The sequence below is a fragment of the Panthera tigris genome, chromosome A3 (assembly GCF_018350195.1).
Source record: "Panthera tigris isolate Pti1 chromosome A3, P.tigris_Pti1_mat1.1, whole genome shotgun sequence".
NCBI lineage: Eukaryota > Metazoa > Chordata > Mammalia > Carnivora > Felidae > Panthera > Panthera tigris.
In genome coordinates, this window is record NC_056662.1 from 57,089,146 (window position 1) to 57,105,018 (window position 15,873).

Consider the following 15,873-nt stretch of genomic DNA (forward strand, 5'->3'; position numbering starts at 1 on the left):
GGAAGGGGTGCCTAGAGAAGGGAGAAAAGTGGTCGGGTGGAAAGGGAGGATACAGGTGGAAAACGGACCGGGCTGAGAAAACAAGAGAGAGAGAAAGGCAGAAAAGTCTGTACTGCTGGCTCGGCAAAGACAAGGATCCATCTTTGTTAGGAAGGTCCCAGGGATGTAAAGCAGGGTAGTGTAGAAAGTCACAACAGAGATGGGTAGGTTCTCTCATCTACCTCCTGCCTGCAAAAAATGTAAAATCCTGCCCAACATAAATGGCAATTTTTCTCCATATTTTTACGATGGAGATTTCAGTTTGCTTTATTACTTTGTGCTCCCGTGTGGCTAACTGGGCACTCTCTCCAGACAAATAAAATATTTTTTCTTTACTTAATAAAGTAACACTAAAGGTTACTGAAAGGTCCACCAAGGTCCACTAAAAGGTCCAAGGAACTTTTCTACATTAATAGAAAAGTGTAGCCAGGTTTGTAAAGGTTGCTCTCATACTTAGAGTCTCTGTAACTCATTTGATCACCTAATGATATCACACACACACATACATACGTACACACACACCGGTATGCTGTGTGTCTGTGTTGTTACCTTTTTTATTGCAAAATTTTAAAGTCCTGAGTTCATGGTATATATTTCTCGTGTAATCCAATACCATGTAGGATGTAAACAAACAGTAAGCACGCAAAAACTCCCTTATGTTAAACTGCATAAATTGGTACGTTGGTCAACTTCACGTAAGTTAGCAGGGAGAAGGAGGGGATCTAGCAAGTCAGCCAAGCAAAGGCAAGCAGAAGAGGAATCTACCAAAATATAGTTTAAATCTGTCTGTCTGTCTCTTTCAAAAGTCTGTCTGTCTCTTTCAAAAGGCTTTCCTCAACAGTGATGGGCTGGTAAGTGTTAACAAATTGTTTTATGACAAACCAGAAAAAGGCTCTGGTTCAGAGCATTTGTTAGTTCCATGGCAAACTCCTGCCATGGCTGACTCAACCTACCCATGTAGATGGCAGTGAAGGTGCACGATCAGCTCCTGGTGGTCGGGTGGGCTGGCTCCTCCACTCTGTGGTCCCCAGCCCTGCTGTCACACTAATCCTTACTGCCTGATCCCATAAGTCTGGTTTTCAGTTAATATGAAAGCATGTACCTAATTCTGTACCTAACTCTGCCTGGCTAGTGTACCTTGTCCATTTCAACTCTAAGATCCTTGAGGAGAAGCACTGAATCTTCTTTATCCACCGCAGAGACTTTAAAGGTTAAAACAAAACAAAACAAGGACAAAGAAACAAACAAAAACGGACAGAGACAGACACATTTATATAAGCACACACAATATTTCATGTAAGTGTAGATTGAAAAGCCTTTGTTATTTGTATTTTAAATCTATTTGTAAAACGCGTGTTATTCTATTTATATCCTCAGGTGCTCTGAAGCTCTGCACTGGACAAAGCCCCTCAACAAGCGTGGGAGAACAGACAGTAACAGAACCCTCAGTTTTTAACCAAATGGACTACATTCCTCAGCCTCCTGTGCAGTGAGAACTGCCCACGTGATGGAGCCCTGGCCCTATAGGGCCAGGCCATGTGTGTTAACTGGAAGAATTCTGTGAAAGCTTCGGACAGCTCCATTTCAGAGGAAGGTGGTACATATTCCTTGTCTCTTCATTATCTTTCTTCCTACGTGCAGCCTGGAATGTGTGCATGATGACTAATGCTGCAGCAGCCACTCTGGTCTAAGAGGCAACCTTGGAAACGGAAGTTGTTGGTGGATTCACCTAGACAGAAGGGTCCCGAGAACCACAAGCGGTCCGTGGAGCGGAGCTCACCTATTAATGCCTACATGGTCTACAGAGCTCTGGCTTTTTACAGAAGAGAAAAGTAAGCTTCTATCTTGTTCTAGGTGTCTGTGGTTGTTGAACTTTATCTTAAAGGACAGAGGCTGGCACAGCGCAGGAAAGGTGTGCAACTCAGAAAAGTAACACAGCTCAGTAAGCCCTGCTTCCAGAGCGAGCCAGAGCCACTTCAGAATATAATGGCGCAAGACCTTCTTACTTGTCTCTCCAAAAGTTGTGACCCCAATGTCCACAAACATCTTCAATCCCAGTCTTCACATGATCAAAAAACTAAAACGGAAAAAGCAGGCTCTTGATTAATTGTTACCTGAAATCACTAATTTCCACTCTACTGCTATCACTTCTAAACTCTGAAGATGCGGATCATTTTTTGTTTTGTTTGCTGTTGTTGTTGTTGGGTTGTTTGCTCATTTTGTTTTGTTTTTACTGCAAGCCACAAAACAATAATTCAACTCCAAACAAATTGATGTGTATTATATCAACATTAGGCAATTCTCAGGTTAGCTTTCTCATCGTAACACTTTGCTCATAATTTTGGAAAATAATGACATACAGTGATAGTTTTCCAGCAGAAACATTTTCAGGTTGAATGAAGTAACAAGAGGGATTTCTTGGGCCCCTATTCCCAAGAGGTCTAGCGGGTCAATTTGGAGAAGCCATTATGGGGTTGTGCTCGTTCTATTCCCCCTACTCATGCCTTCCTTGGCCCCCCTTCCCCTTTATCCTTTGCCATTTCCCTCTCCTTCAGGAAATGAACACCTTAATATCAAGTGGTCGACCGAATCCAACAATTTTTTCTCTTATCATTTAAACCATTACATTAACACTTACCCGGCAATGGATTTCTTCACTGACCGCTTGCTGTTTCTTATTGGACTTCTTCACATCTAGAAATTCCACCAGCGGTCGGATAGTAATTCCCTACATAGGAAAAAAAAAAAAAGTGTATCTTCTTATAAAATTAAGTTAAAAATTCAAGAATAATTTTTATTCTTCTAAGCTTTGATAACTAACAAAAGATACCCTCCTCTACTAGAAACACAACAATGGACAAAGTACAAGAAGTTGCAAACAGACTCTAAGTAAGTTATTCTAAGAAACAGAGAAAGAAAGAAATTCTAAGAAATAGTAAAGTATTACCCAAGTCAGAGGAATCACCTACTTGCAGTACCCATAGAAAACTTTTCAGTAATTCTTATATTCATTACTTTATTAAAACCACTTTATTGAACTTCTGCACAAATGTTAGGGTCTTGGGCATTTGGGACAAAGTTAAGGCACTCAGCTCTAGGACTTTGTAATTTTACAGAGAGAAGGATACACCAAAAACAGTTATAAAGTAGGCAAAAGGAAGAATGAGAGGTACCCAGGAAGCCCATCCAGGAAGGCTTCCTGGAGAGGGAATACTGGATAACAGTCTTAAAAGACATCGGAAGCGTATCGTAGCAGGACCAAACACGAGCAAAGAATCAGCAGTGAGAAAGGGTACAGAGGGGTTTGGGCACGTTTGCGAACTTGAAAAATGGACAGAACCATAAGGTATTTAGTAATCTAAGAAAAGAAAAAAATATCCTTAATATAAAAAAAAAAACATCTGCCAGAAATCTGTAGTGAACATCTGACTTAATCATTAAACATTAAAAGCCTTTCCATTAGAACTAGAAATAACACAAGGATACTCCTTATCTGCTATTTGACACAGTTCGACATGTCCCAGCCAATTTAATAAGAGACAAACAGGTAGAAGTAGAGATAATAAAAATGAAATAACAAGATTTTTGTTGCTCGTGAGCGATCTAGTTTTTGTCCTAAAATATCTAACACGATCTTTTTTCATTAAGAAATACCAAGAAAGTTTAATAAAGTCACTAGACACAAAATCAACATACACAAATCTATCCCATATCCTAATTTCAAAAAAGAAACAGAACACTTACATGAAAGAACACATATATATAATACTAGTGTGTGCCAGTATATAATAACATATAAAATATACACTAGTATACTATATAGATACTAAATATATATTATATACTCCATATATGCATATTATGAAATATATGCTCCCATCTTGAAATGCACAAAACCTTTATAAAAATAACCATAAAAATTAATAAAGGATATTTAAAAGATTTGAGTTTTAAAAAGACACAGTTCCTAGATGGGATTACATTACAGTATGATCCTGACAATTTTATCTCAGTACATGCAATAAAATTCCGGTAACATACTCCAAAGTATTTTTACTAACAGAACTTAAGAGGCTGGCTCTAAATTAGTCTGGAAGAGTACAGGTAGCCAGGAAAACTTAGAAAAAGAAGAATGAGGAGGAAGTTACAGATATCAAAACAATCAGTTAATAGACTTAAAACTATGAGATACTAGCACTAAAACAGGCCAGGTAAGGGGTGGTGAAAATGTGGGGTCAAGGAAGAGCCCCAAGTCTGCTGCATGGTAGGCAGATGGGTGGCCCTTCTTGGCATGGGGAACACATGAATGGGGGGGTGGTAACTGGGTTTTTTTGGGGGGGGTGGATACACATATTAAGATATGTTCCCTGCCATGTATTTGATTTTGTCTTGCCTTTCCACATGTCTTTGAGAATGTTTTTGATAATATAAACTGTGACACACACACACACACACACACACACACACACACACACTTTTTAAACTTTTTTTTTAATGTTTATTTATTTTTGAGAGAGAGACACAGAGCATGAGCAGGGGAGGGTCAGAGAGAGAGGGAAACACAGAATCCGAAGCAGACTCCAGGCTCTAAGCTGTCAGCACAGAGCTTGACATGGGGCTTGAACCCATGAACCGTGAGATCATGACCTGAGCCAAAGTCAGCCCCTTAACCGACTGAGCCACCCAGGTGCTCCCCACCTTTTTTAAAAATTTTTTTAATGTTTATTTTTGCGAGAGAGAGAGATACACAGAGTGTGAGTGGGGGAGGGTCAGAGAGAGAGGGAGAAACACACACACTTTTTAAAGGAGGTTATTATCCACTGTGTTCTATCAATCCAGCTTCAGGTATTTTTAAGTTTAACTTTCTGGGGTGTGAACTGATTTTGACCAAATTTGGTATATAAGACACATTATGTTCTATTTGCATTTCAGTCTGTCTCTCTGAAATAATATAAGAGGTGATGCACAGTTTTCCAATCAACAAGTATTCTGTAATTTTTAACTTCTATAAATGAAAATAGGTGTAAACACGTGGCTACAGAGATGGGTGATTCCATTGAATTTGAGATTCCATGAAAACACTGATTTAATAATCACTCCAGGAAAAAAAAAATCAACAAAATCAGTGTCATGTAGAAACTATCTAATGTGTTCTAAGGACACTCGCGGTTGTTTTGCATGCTTTTTTTCTATCAGTATCCATTTAGTAAAAAAATAAACAAGGGCCCAGGCATTGTAATATAGGGGACATAAAAATAAAGACAGGACACGGGCCCTGATCCACATGTGGACTCCTTCCACCAGACATATAATCTAGAAGTTAATGTACTGCTACAAATAAAAGAAAACTGATCAACTACAGGAAGCAAGTGCGGTCTGGTGCTTAGGGCAAATCCAGTTTCCAAAAACACCACCTATTTTATAGTTTATAATTAATAAAATCTATCGGTTATATGCAATGGATCACTGGTACAATATTTTGACAACCTGTTCTTAAACAGCTCCTTTAAGAGTCTCCTATTTGCTCTTTGAAGTATTTGCAGTTGTCATGTCATGTCAACAGGAATTATTTGATAGGTTCCTCTCCTTCCCTTCTTCCTTCCTTCCTCAGTCCATCTATTTTGGAGGCAGAGTATGTGGCATCTGCATATGTCATATTAAGTTCCCCAAGCTGGATGCTCTCTTCTAGGAGCCCTGGGTCTTGGGTTGGGAGAAACAAAGGGGGAAAACAACAACAACAACAACTAACCCTTGAGAAGTTACCTTATTTTACCACACTGGAAAATTTCTAATTTAGGTCACTTGGGAAGCAACCTGATTAGCTTGTTACCATCCGGGTGGGTTAAAAACAAAATAAAGAAACCCCTTGGTCCTCCATCAAACCACTGAAAAGCGCATCTACAAAGTATGAGTAAAATGTTCACCCATTCATTCGGCTTTGGCACAGCGAACATAACACCGCAGGGCCAGACCCCATGGAAGGGAATATTTAATAGCAGGTGCAAACAGAAGGACAGCGAGGTGAGCCTTGTTTTCTACCTGGTGCCACCCCTGTTTCCACCCACCTTGCCTGCTTCTGTTCCCAGTAACAAGTCACGAAAAAGAACTGCTGTCTGATTAAGTAATGAGCATTCTTTTGGTTTAAGCTTTTGGAAGAAAATGAGTTGGTTGGTTGGTTTTAATTAAATTTTACCAAAAAAAAAATAAATAAATAAGGAGGTTGGTGGGGGGGGGAACTACCTTCTATTTCTTTGCTGATTTAGCAGACAATTTCCAGAACAACTTGAGGAAACTCTTATTAAAAAATGGTGCTATCATTGCTATGCATAGCCCATATCCTATGTAAGGCCGTGCTCACATTACAAACTTGATCACAGAGACTGTAAACCCAGTTGCACACACAGTATTTATTTTTGAATGGGATAAGTGGGCAAGAACCATAAAAGTGTTCACACGGTGCTCACGCTCTTCACCCCCCCGTCTCCCGGCTTCTGTTTACATTTCTTTCTGAGCTTAACCACATTGCCCGGTATCTGGCCATCATCTGTCTGTCTCTTCCCCTAAACCAAGTCTTTCCCTTTACTGTGCCATCAATGTTTCTCTCTGCTGTACCAGCATTCAGGCATGCTACTATAGCTTCTACTTTGAAAAACACAAACAAAAGCCCAAACAGTCCCTTCTAGCTACTGCCCCTTTCCTCTCCCAGATCTCAACAGACTTGCCTTATATCTCCTGTCTTCGATCTCTCTTTATCCTTCTCCCTGGAATCCAATCGACTGGTGTTTCCTCACCATCGAACCCCAGCACTCTTGTGAAGATGTCCACTCATCACAGACTTGCTGCATCCAACAGTCCATTCTCTGCTCCCATCTCACCTGACCATGCACCCCCTTTATCACAGTTACCAGAACCCTCTCCTTCCTGAACACTTTCTTCACTTGACTTCTGGATGAGCCCCTCTTGATCTTTCCCCCACTTTACGATTCACCTTTTTCATTCTCCTAGGCTGGTTCCTAAACATTTTCTTGACTTCTCAATATGGATAGGCCTCCTCTTCTGTATTCCTCCTATGCTTGCTCCTGAATAGTTTCTTCCAGACTCATGCTTTAAAAACCATGTATATACCAGAGTCTCAAATTTCTATCTCCCAGTGAGGAGACGGCTTCTTTCATAAATTCTAGACCCATATATATAATTGCCTAGTCAATATTTCCATTTAGATGTCTAATAGGCAAATATTCATATCCAAAATATACATGTCCAAAACTGAACACCTGGTTCCCCACCCTTCAAACCCAATACCACCACCACCCCCCGGTATTAATTAAAACATTGCCTTCTCTCACCTGGTTGCTCAGGCACAAACCCTTGGAACTATCTTTGTGCTTTCTCCCACATCCTAAATTATTCACCTACTTTTTTTTTTTTAATCTTAAAAATTCCTGATCATCTTGTCATTTTACTGTAGGACCAGAATGAATTTTTGTTAATTTCATAGCCCCCTCCCCACTCACTTAGTAATGATGTATGTTAATTAAATATGGAAGGTGTCACTGTTACACTACATACATATCTTAAATATGACCATTCATTTAACAAATCAAAGCACACTTGAAGGTCCTCGCAATATCTATAAAATAGTTGGCATCATTGGCCCAGTTTGAGAGGCTAAGTCAGCAGAGATACTTGTTGTTGAAAAAGGCCAGCCCACCTCGGGTCCTGAGTGTCCCACCCATTCTTGCAGGGGGTACCAATAATGCGGGGCCTCAACCACTGTTACCCAGGCCATTTTTCAGGGTTGCATTTGCAACAAGCAACATTGAAGGATGAGGTAATATCCCCCTCAAGACAAAGAGAGATAGAGTCTCACGCTCAGTGCCTGTGTCCCGTCTCCTGCCACGCACCACACGTGCAGACCTCCATTCTGAGTCCTCTGTGGGGAAACCCCGGGGGATGGAACACTGACACAAACCAACACGAAGCTCCGGCTACTCCTTTGGCCATGTGTGAGAAAGCCCCTCGTCTCTGAGTCACGAGTCAGAATCTTCTCTGACTTCTCTGATTCATGGAGTCGTCTGCAAGTGTCCATGGAAATTTGACAAGCAGGTTAAACTTGTTAACTTGCAAACAGGGTAAAATCTCAGATGCTTTACAATTCTGAACAATGACTTACAACAACACTTATCTGCAGTGGAGACTGAAAGAGACTGGCCAGGACAGCCTGGACTCTACCTCATCCCCAATCTTGAATATAATTTTAAAACAGGAGAGACAGCTTATATTTTATGTATCATTACCTATCTTATCTAAAAGAAAATGAATTCACATGCTCAAGGGATCAGATTGTTTACTCATTCAATATTCCACAAGCAAGAGTGTACTCTGGTAACATGTTAATGTGTTTCATAAAGAGGCAACTTTCTCTAATTATCACCATGACTCAAGGAACGCTAAAATTCTCATTATAAATCTTGGTGTCACACAATAAACCATGTCACGTGGAATTCTATTTTAGAATATAGTGCTGATAACTCAACAGTATTAGAACGGAGGCGCTCATCATATAAGAAATAGTGAAATAAGGGGGGAAGGCATTTTGAAGTTTCATGATAGATCCATCAACATAAAAGTTGTCATTTGAGAAAGAATGCATAGCCCTTAATCAGAAGGCACAATTTTATGCATATATTATAATTATTTCTGGTATGTTTATAATCCACTTAAGTATTTTCTTCCAGGCTTCTTTCCCCGAGTCCCTTAATTATGGATGTATTCTGGAAAAAATATCCTCTCTTAAGGAAGTGTGTGTGCCATTTGTGTGTGTGTGCATGTGTGTGTTCATAACCCAGAGGCTCTTAAGAACTAGATTCAGGGGAGCCTAGGTGGCTCAGTCGGTTAAGCGTCCAACTTTGGCTCAGGTCATGATCTCATGGTTTGTGGGTTGAAGCCCCGCATCTGGCTCTATGCTGACAGCTCAGAGCCTGGAGCCTGCTTTGGTTTCTGTGTCTGCCTCTCTCTCTCTGCCCTCCCACTCTGTCAGAAATGAATAAACATTAAAAAAAATTAAAAAATAAAAATAAAAAGAGCCAGATACATTAGTCTCCAATCTGTCCACACAAAAGGGTGGGCAAACAACAGTGACAGGAAGATTATGGGAAGTATGGAACTATAGAAATTCCTCTCCTTCAGGGGCACCAGAGAGAGCTTTGCCAGGTTATGCTTAAGCTGAATCAGAGGAGAAGACTATCCATGGTGTATGCTTACAGACTCCCAAATGTTGACCCCCAAATATCTCCATCACTGAAGGGTTAATTTGATATACCTACTATACCAAATATAGCAAATACATCTAAACTATTCTGTTTGTGGCCGGTGTTTTTTCATTTGTCGCATCAAAAACTCTGTTAATCGCAGTTAAGTCTGGATATACATGCTGTTCATTCAAACTGGGTGTGTAGGCTTTAAATATGGGTATGTCAAGTTCACCTGTATCTTTTGGTTGATTTACAGTTCCAAAAAGCCAAGATACTATAAGCATAATAATGGCACTCTATATTAATCACCTATATACACACACTCATTGAATAACTGTACACTTTCTGTAATACTTTCCTTTTCCCTATGTTATGTTTGTTCTGATTGTAGAAATGCAATCTTGCCTGTTGACTCTAATAACTAAAACATTTGAGGTTGTATGTTGTATGTCCTCTCCTGAATTACATCTTCCTATTTAGTCATTTTTTTTTAATGTTTATTCATTTTAGAGAGAGAGTAGTGTGAGCAGGGGAGGGGCAGAGAGAGTGAGCAAGGCAGAGGATCTAAGGCGGGCATTGCGCTGACAGCAGCCAGCCTGATGGGGGCTCCCACTCTCAAACTGTGAGATCATGACCTCAGCTGAAGTTGGACACTCAACTGACTGAGCCACCTTAGTCAGGCGCCCCTTAGTCCTTTTCATTATATTTTACAAAAGCATGCGCCCCTGATGTCGGGGGAGGGGGCTGGTTCTGCACTATAGGTATTTGAGAAGCACTTGTGTAGGTAATTAATAGCAGCTGATATATTCATCTCCAAATGACCTAGTTCCTAGTTACCCCAGGCTGACTTGGTTCTATTTTTGTATTTGACACCTTAAGTTCTGAGGGCACGGAGGAGTCCAGAGCACTGACTAAGCCTTGGCAGGGCTCGCTAGGAGTGCTAAGGACAGGGCAGCTGGCCTAGGAGAGGCAGTAGTTCACTCACTCTCGCCTGACTTTTCCCCTCGAGCCGGATGCCCCAGGATGGATGCTCCTGAGAGATTAAAATGCTCAAGGCAAAATGCATTCAATGCACAATTTTGCCTCAGGTAACCTGTGGGGGTAGCAAATTGGATGACTTTTTACAAGAATCCTGTAAACACCACAGTAAATAGATAAAGACAAGGTCAGTTTGCTTCTCCTGTACACCCCCAGGTGACTCACTGAGTGTAAGAAGGGGACTCAAGCCAACATGGGATATTTGAACCATAACTAGTATGTGTGACTATAACCGGCACTGTTATGAATCATAATCTGATAGGTAATGTCTTTTCTGAGTGAAGTCAATGGAGTTCAGTCATTCTGAGCTCGTCTGTGGGGTCAGAGTCCTAGGCTTAACCTCAGCTTCTGTCATTCGCCTATGTGTGTCCTTGAGTCAGTCTCCTTTCTCTCTTTCAGCCCCATGGGGCTTGTGCTCAAAGGTTTGTTGTGCAGATGAGATAATACACAGAGGAAAGTCCTTGTCTGAGTACCTGGCACAGGATCACTGATGGGTACCAGCAGTCTGAGGGTGCTGAGGACAAAGACAGTAACAAAAAATGGCTACTTCTTGACTTAGGAAAGGGTCGCCCAAGGCATTCTTCTCCAGGATTCCTCAGACAGGACAACCCACTGTCCCCAGCACTGGGAGGTATGAATGGATAAAGGATGAACTGCTTTTTGGGGAACTGATCAGCGGGAGGAAAAGGAGCACAATGAGTCACAATACTGAATGCTTATTATGTACTTTATTGAGAGTCAAGACCAAATTGGTCTCTGCACCACCTTTTACTATGTGTGTAAATTTAGGACAGCAACTTAAGCATAGGCTCAGCATCTCGGTTTCCCCCTCTGTAATATGGGGTGGGTAACAGTGAGTCCTAGAGTTTTGTGCCATAGAATTGTTATGAGGATCGAATGAGATACTATAAGAAGAGCTTAGACCTGAGTGAGGCAGCTAGGAAGCATTCTGTGATGAACTGTTGAACAAAGTTGTTTTTTTTTTAAAAGTACCTCCTGGGTTTCCCCCTTTGTCATTATCACTTGCTCTCAGTGTCCTTGGCTACCTCCTTCTTCTCCCCAGTGTCTTAGAGTTGGGCTGCCCCAGAGACCAGTTGCTGGTCCCGTGTATTGGCTTCCTTGATATATGTTCACTCCCTTGGCAACAGGTCCGGTTTCACGGCTTCCAACACCAGCTCTCTGCAGATGACCAAGCTATCTCCTGAAACCCAGGCTCAGGACCCTGCCTGCTCATCCCTCTGCTTGTAGGTTTACGCAGCACCCCTAACCCGGCGTTGCATGTAGTCGAGTCCAATCCCTTCCACCCACACCCTTCCCTCCTCACTTAAGAGCAAGTCGCTCCTCCTAGCTGCTCAGACCCAAAGACCTTGCGTCCTCTGTGTTCATCCCCCATCCCTCCAGCCACACTGGCCAGGAACACATTGCCTGCAGACCTATGGTCCTACCTGCCCAGAATGTTCTTCAGCTCAGCTAATTCCTTCACCCCCTACCAGCCTTTGGTCTAGTGTCACTTGATCCAGTGTCGCCTTCCATGACGACTCTATTTAGAACTGCAACTCCCCTGGGGCGTCTGGGTGGCTCAGTAGGTGAAGCCTCCAATTCTTGATCTTGGTTCAGGTCACGAGCTCATGGTTTTGTGAATTTGATCCTACATCGGGCTCTGTGCTGACAGTGTGGACCTTGCCTGGGATTCTCTCTTTCCTCTTTCTCTGACCCTGCCACACTTGCGCACACGCTCTCTCTCTTTCAAAATAAACATTAAAAATAATTTTAAAAAGAACCGCAACCCCCTGTCATTTACCACTCCACCCTCGCCTGAGCCCTTACTTCTCCTTATATAGCACCTTTTACCTTCTTACATCCTCTATAATTTACTCACTCACCATGTCTGGGGTCTAGTTTCTGCCATCCCCTCTGGGATGCTAAGTTCACAAGGACAGAGATATTTCTGTGTTTTGTTCAGTCACGGATCCTAAGCCCCCAGAGCACTGTCTGGCACATCGTAGGAGTCCCAATACATATTTACTAAGTGAGTATCTGCGAAATATAATCTCCTAAGGGCTGGCTCATTAACTTAAAGAGACTGGTTGGCGAAGTCAGGATCCTGACACGGGCCCGTGTTCTTCCTACCACACTTTCTGCCTCCTGATACTAAACATGTATTCACACTGCCCATCATTTGCAGGGACACACTGCTATGCAGTCAACTAATGTCAAATTGCTGTGGGAAGGTCATCACACAAGTAGCATTTAACGAGCACATTTACTAGGTCAGAGAGTAAGACAAATGACAAGGGTTAGCAAGCTCAGTTCATAAGTTTCCAGTAGTAAGCTTAGATCACTTAGCTGAGTTTCCTTAAATAAGAATTCCTGTGGGGGGGGTGGGGGGGACAAGCGAACAAACTGGATTCTCCCAGGGTCCTGTACCATCAGGTGACATGAGAAGATAGCACTTTCCCTAACATCACGACTGCCAAAGTTCCAACCCACCTTTGCCACTTTGTATCCTGCAAAAGGAGTACATTATGAGAGCCTGAAAGATCTGGTCTCCTCTTGGTAACCAGACAGACTGTGCCGGAACAAAGAAACTTACTCACCAGGATGAAGACAGTAAAGAATATGACAACGATTGCAGCTGTAATGAACAGCTTTTTCCGAGGAAACACAGCAGCAGGTAGGAGAAACACAAGCGCAAAGCAGATGGCACCTCGGAGCCCTCCATAGGCAATGATGAACTGATCCTTAAAGGTCAGGGGAATCGTCCGGAACCAGTTAATGACCTGAGTCAGGACAAAGACACCTGAGAACAAAAAGCAAAACCAAAGAGAGCAGACTGTGTGAGGCCGGAACGTGAAACTAGGAAGACTCATTTTCTGCGCTTCTGTGGCACACGGGCACGGTATCTAATCTAAGTCCCATGATCTTCCCCTGCACCTCCGCTCTCAGGCGCGCTTCCTCGTTCCAGGATAATGGGAGAAAACGTGGACTCAGAGAGGCCCAGAGAGGTCAGTCTGACTTACAGCATAGTCACGAAGGTACTTGGGGATGGAAAGCATCTATCAGGAATGGGGAAGAGGGGGAGGAGAGGGCGAGGGAGAAGACAAGGAAGAAGAGGAAGGAACAGCAGCCAAAGGGAGGACAAGAAGAAGCGAGCCCCATTCGTCTGAGTGTTCATTTGCGAAACAAGCACCATTACCCAGCGCTCGCCAGATGAGACAGAAGGCAAGAGTGAAGCACACGAAGGCCCAGTTCCACTCGTGGTTCTTTCCAACAGTGGACACGCCCATGAAGATGAAGATCAGGGTCTCGCTGACGCTGCTCAGCATCTTCATGAAATACTTGATGGTCGTGTAGGACTTTTGAGATACGTTTTCTTCAACATACTTATTCATAGTCATTGCACAGGCGGTGATTCTGCAAGAAAAGATGCAGCTCCTATTGAAACATGACATGGATCCTAATCAGAATATTGAGTGTCAGCACTTAAGGGCTCAATGGCGGCTCTACCCTTCTGCCAGTCACTATAGTGTTATTGATTGACCGGTGTAAGTGAACGAGACGTGCATCATCGGAGCCCCACTGTCCCTGGAGGTCTTCATCAGTACCTATGGCTTGAACGTCTCAGCTCTGCCCAGCTTTGGAGTCTATGGGCACCTGCCAGCATCACAAAAACAAGTCCACGATAAATTCAAAACCTGTCGTCTTCCCACAAAACCAGCTTCATCATCTCTATGCCTCCAGTGCCTAAAATGCTAAGGTATTGCCTAAAACCCTGAACTTGAAACTGCAGTGGCATTGGCCTTCTCTCCCCTGCCGCACCTCCTCGGTGCCCCCTACCCCACCACCTAATTGGTCACCAATTGTTTTCTACCCCTCATCCTGAATATTTCCCAGACCCACTTACTCTTTTTTATCCCAAAGCCTTAGTTTCGGGTCTCGTTTCTACCTATCTACTGTATGCGCTCCTAGAAAATTCCCAACGTATTTATAGGCTCAGAGAAACTCCAAGAGGAAAGAAGCCCTTTTTCTTGTTTCCTCCAACATTTCCAAAACTCTGGGACTACAGAGCCCTTATTTCCCCCTCGGAATATATCTGTTTTAATAGAGCACCTGTGCACACTCTGGTGAGGGCAGGGCTTCAGGGTCAAGTTCATGCTCCTAAGTTGGACATCCAAAGCTCTTCATACTCTTTCCTCAGTGGACAATTCCAGTTTCATCTCCCACACAGCCTCTCCACCCAGCATACACCATATGGCTCAACTGTAATTTCCCCACCACACCCTGCTCTTTATTGTCTTTTTGCCTCACCGTGTGCAAAAGCTCATCTCTCTGTCTGGAATGCTACCCCTGACCACTCAGATGGCAACCACAGAGGAAAATTCAGTATGAGCCCGATGACAGCTCATCCCAGGTTCCACCTAAAGAGACACAGATACTAGATATCGGCTGTAGCAACATTTTTTCTAGATATGTCTCCTGAGGCAAGGGAAATTAAAGCAAAAATAAACTACTGGGACTTCATCAAAATACAAAGTTTCTGCACAGCGAAGGAAACAACCAACAAAACTAAATGGCAACCTACTGAATGGGATAAGATTTGCAAATTATATATCTGACAAAGGGTTTGTATCCAAAATATATTAAGAACTTCTACAACTCAACACCCCAAAAAACCAATCTATTTTAAAAAAATGGGCAGAAGACGCCTAGGTGGCTCAGTCAGTTGAGCGCGACTTCAGCTCAGGTCATGATCTCATGGTCTGTGAATCCGAGCCCCGTGTCAGGCTCTGTGCTGACAGCTCAGAGCCTGGAGCATACTTTGGATCCTATGTCTCCCTCTCTCTCTGCCCCTCCCCCACTCATGCTCAGTCTCCTTCTCCCTCTCTCTCAAAAATAAGCATAAAAAATTTTTTTAATGGGCAGAAGACATGAACAGACATTTCTCCAAAGAAGGCACTCAGTTGGCCAACAGACACATGAAAAGATGCTCTACGTCATTCATCATCAGGGAAATGCAAATCAAAACTACAATGAGGTATCACCTCACACCTGTCAGAAATTGCTAAAATCAAAAACATAAGAAACAACATGTGTTGGCAAAGATGTGGAGAAAGGGAACCCTTGTGCCCTACTGGTGGGAATGCACACTAGTGCAGCCACCGTAGAAGACTATATGGAGGTTCCTCAAAAATTAAAAATAGAACTACCCTATGATCCAGCAATCGCACTACTTGGTATTTACCCAAAAGATACAAAAACACTAATTCAAGAGTGCGTGGGTGGCTCAGTCAGTTAAGCGTCTGACTTTGGCTCAGGTCACGATCTCGCAGTTTTTGAGTTCAAGCCCCACATCGGGCTCTGTGCTGACAGCTCAGAGCCTGGAGCTTGCTTCAGATTCTGTGTCTCCCTCTCTCTGTCTCTGCCCTTCTCCCACTCATGCTCTGTCTCTCAAAAATGAATAAACGTTAAAAAAACACTAATTCAAAGGGATACATGCACCCCTATGTTTATTTCAGCGTTATTTACAATAGCCAAACTATGG

At 42.7% G+C, this 15,873-nt stretch overlaps 1 protein-coding gene across 1 annotated transcript in view; it reads right to left on the bottom strand.

Moving 5' to 3' along the window:
• The window catches only part of SLC9A2 (solute carrier family 9 member A2), a 99,508-nt gene that overhangs the window by 19,316 nt on the left and 64,319 nt on the right, over positions 1-15,873 (bottom strand). The window contains exons 4-7 of the mRNA XM_015544618.2: positions 13,528-13,745; positions 12,929-13,131; positions 2,678-2,767; positions 2,046-2,116 (exon numbers count right to left, since the gene is read on the bottom strand). Of these exons, the coding sequence (XP_015400104.2) occupies positions 2,046-2,116; positions 2,678-2,767; positions 12,929-13,131; positions 13,528-13,745 (582 nt within the window). The remainder of the gene's footprint in view (positions 1-2,045; positions 2,117-2,677; positions 2,768-12,928; positions 13,132-13,527; positions 13,746-15,873) is intronic.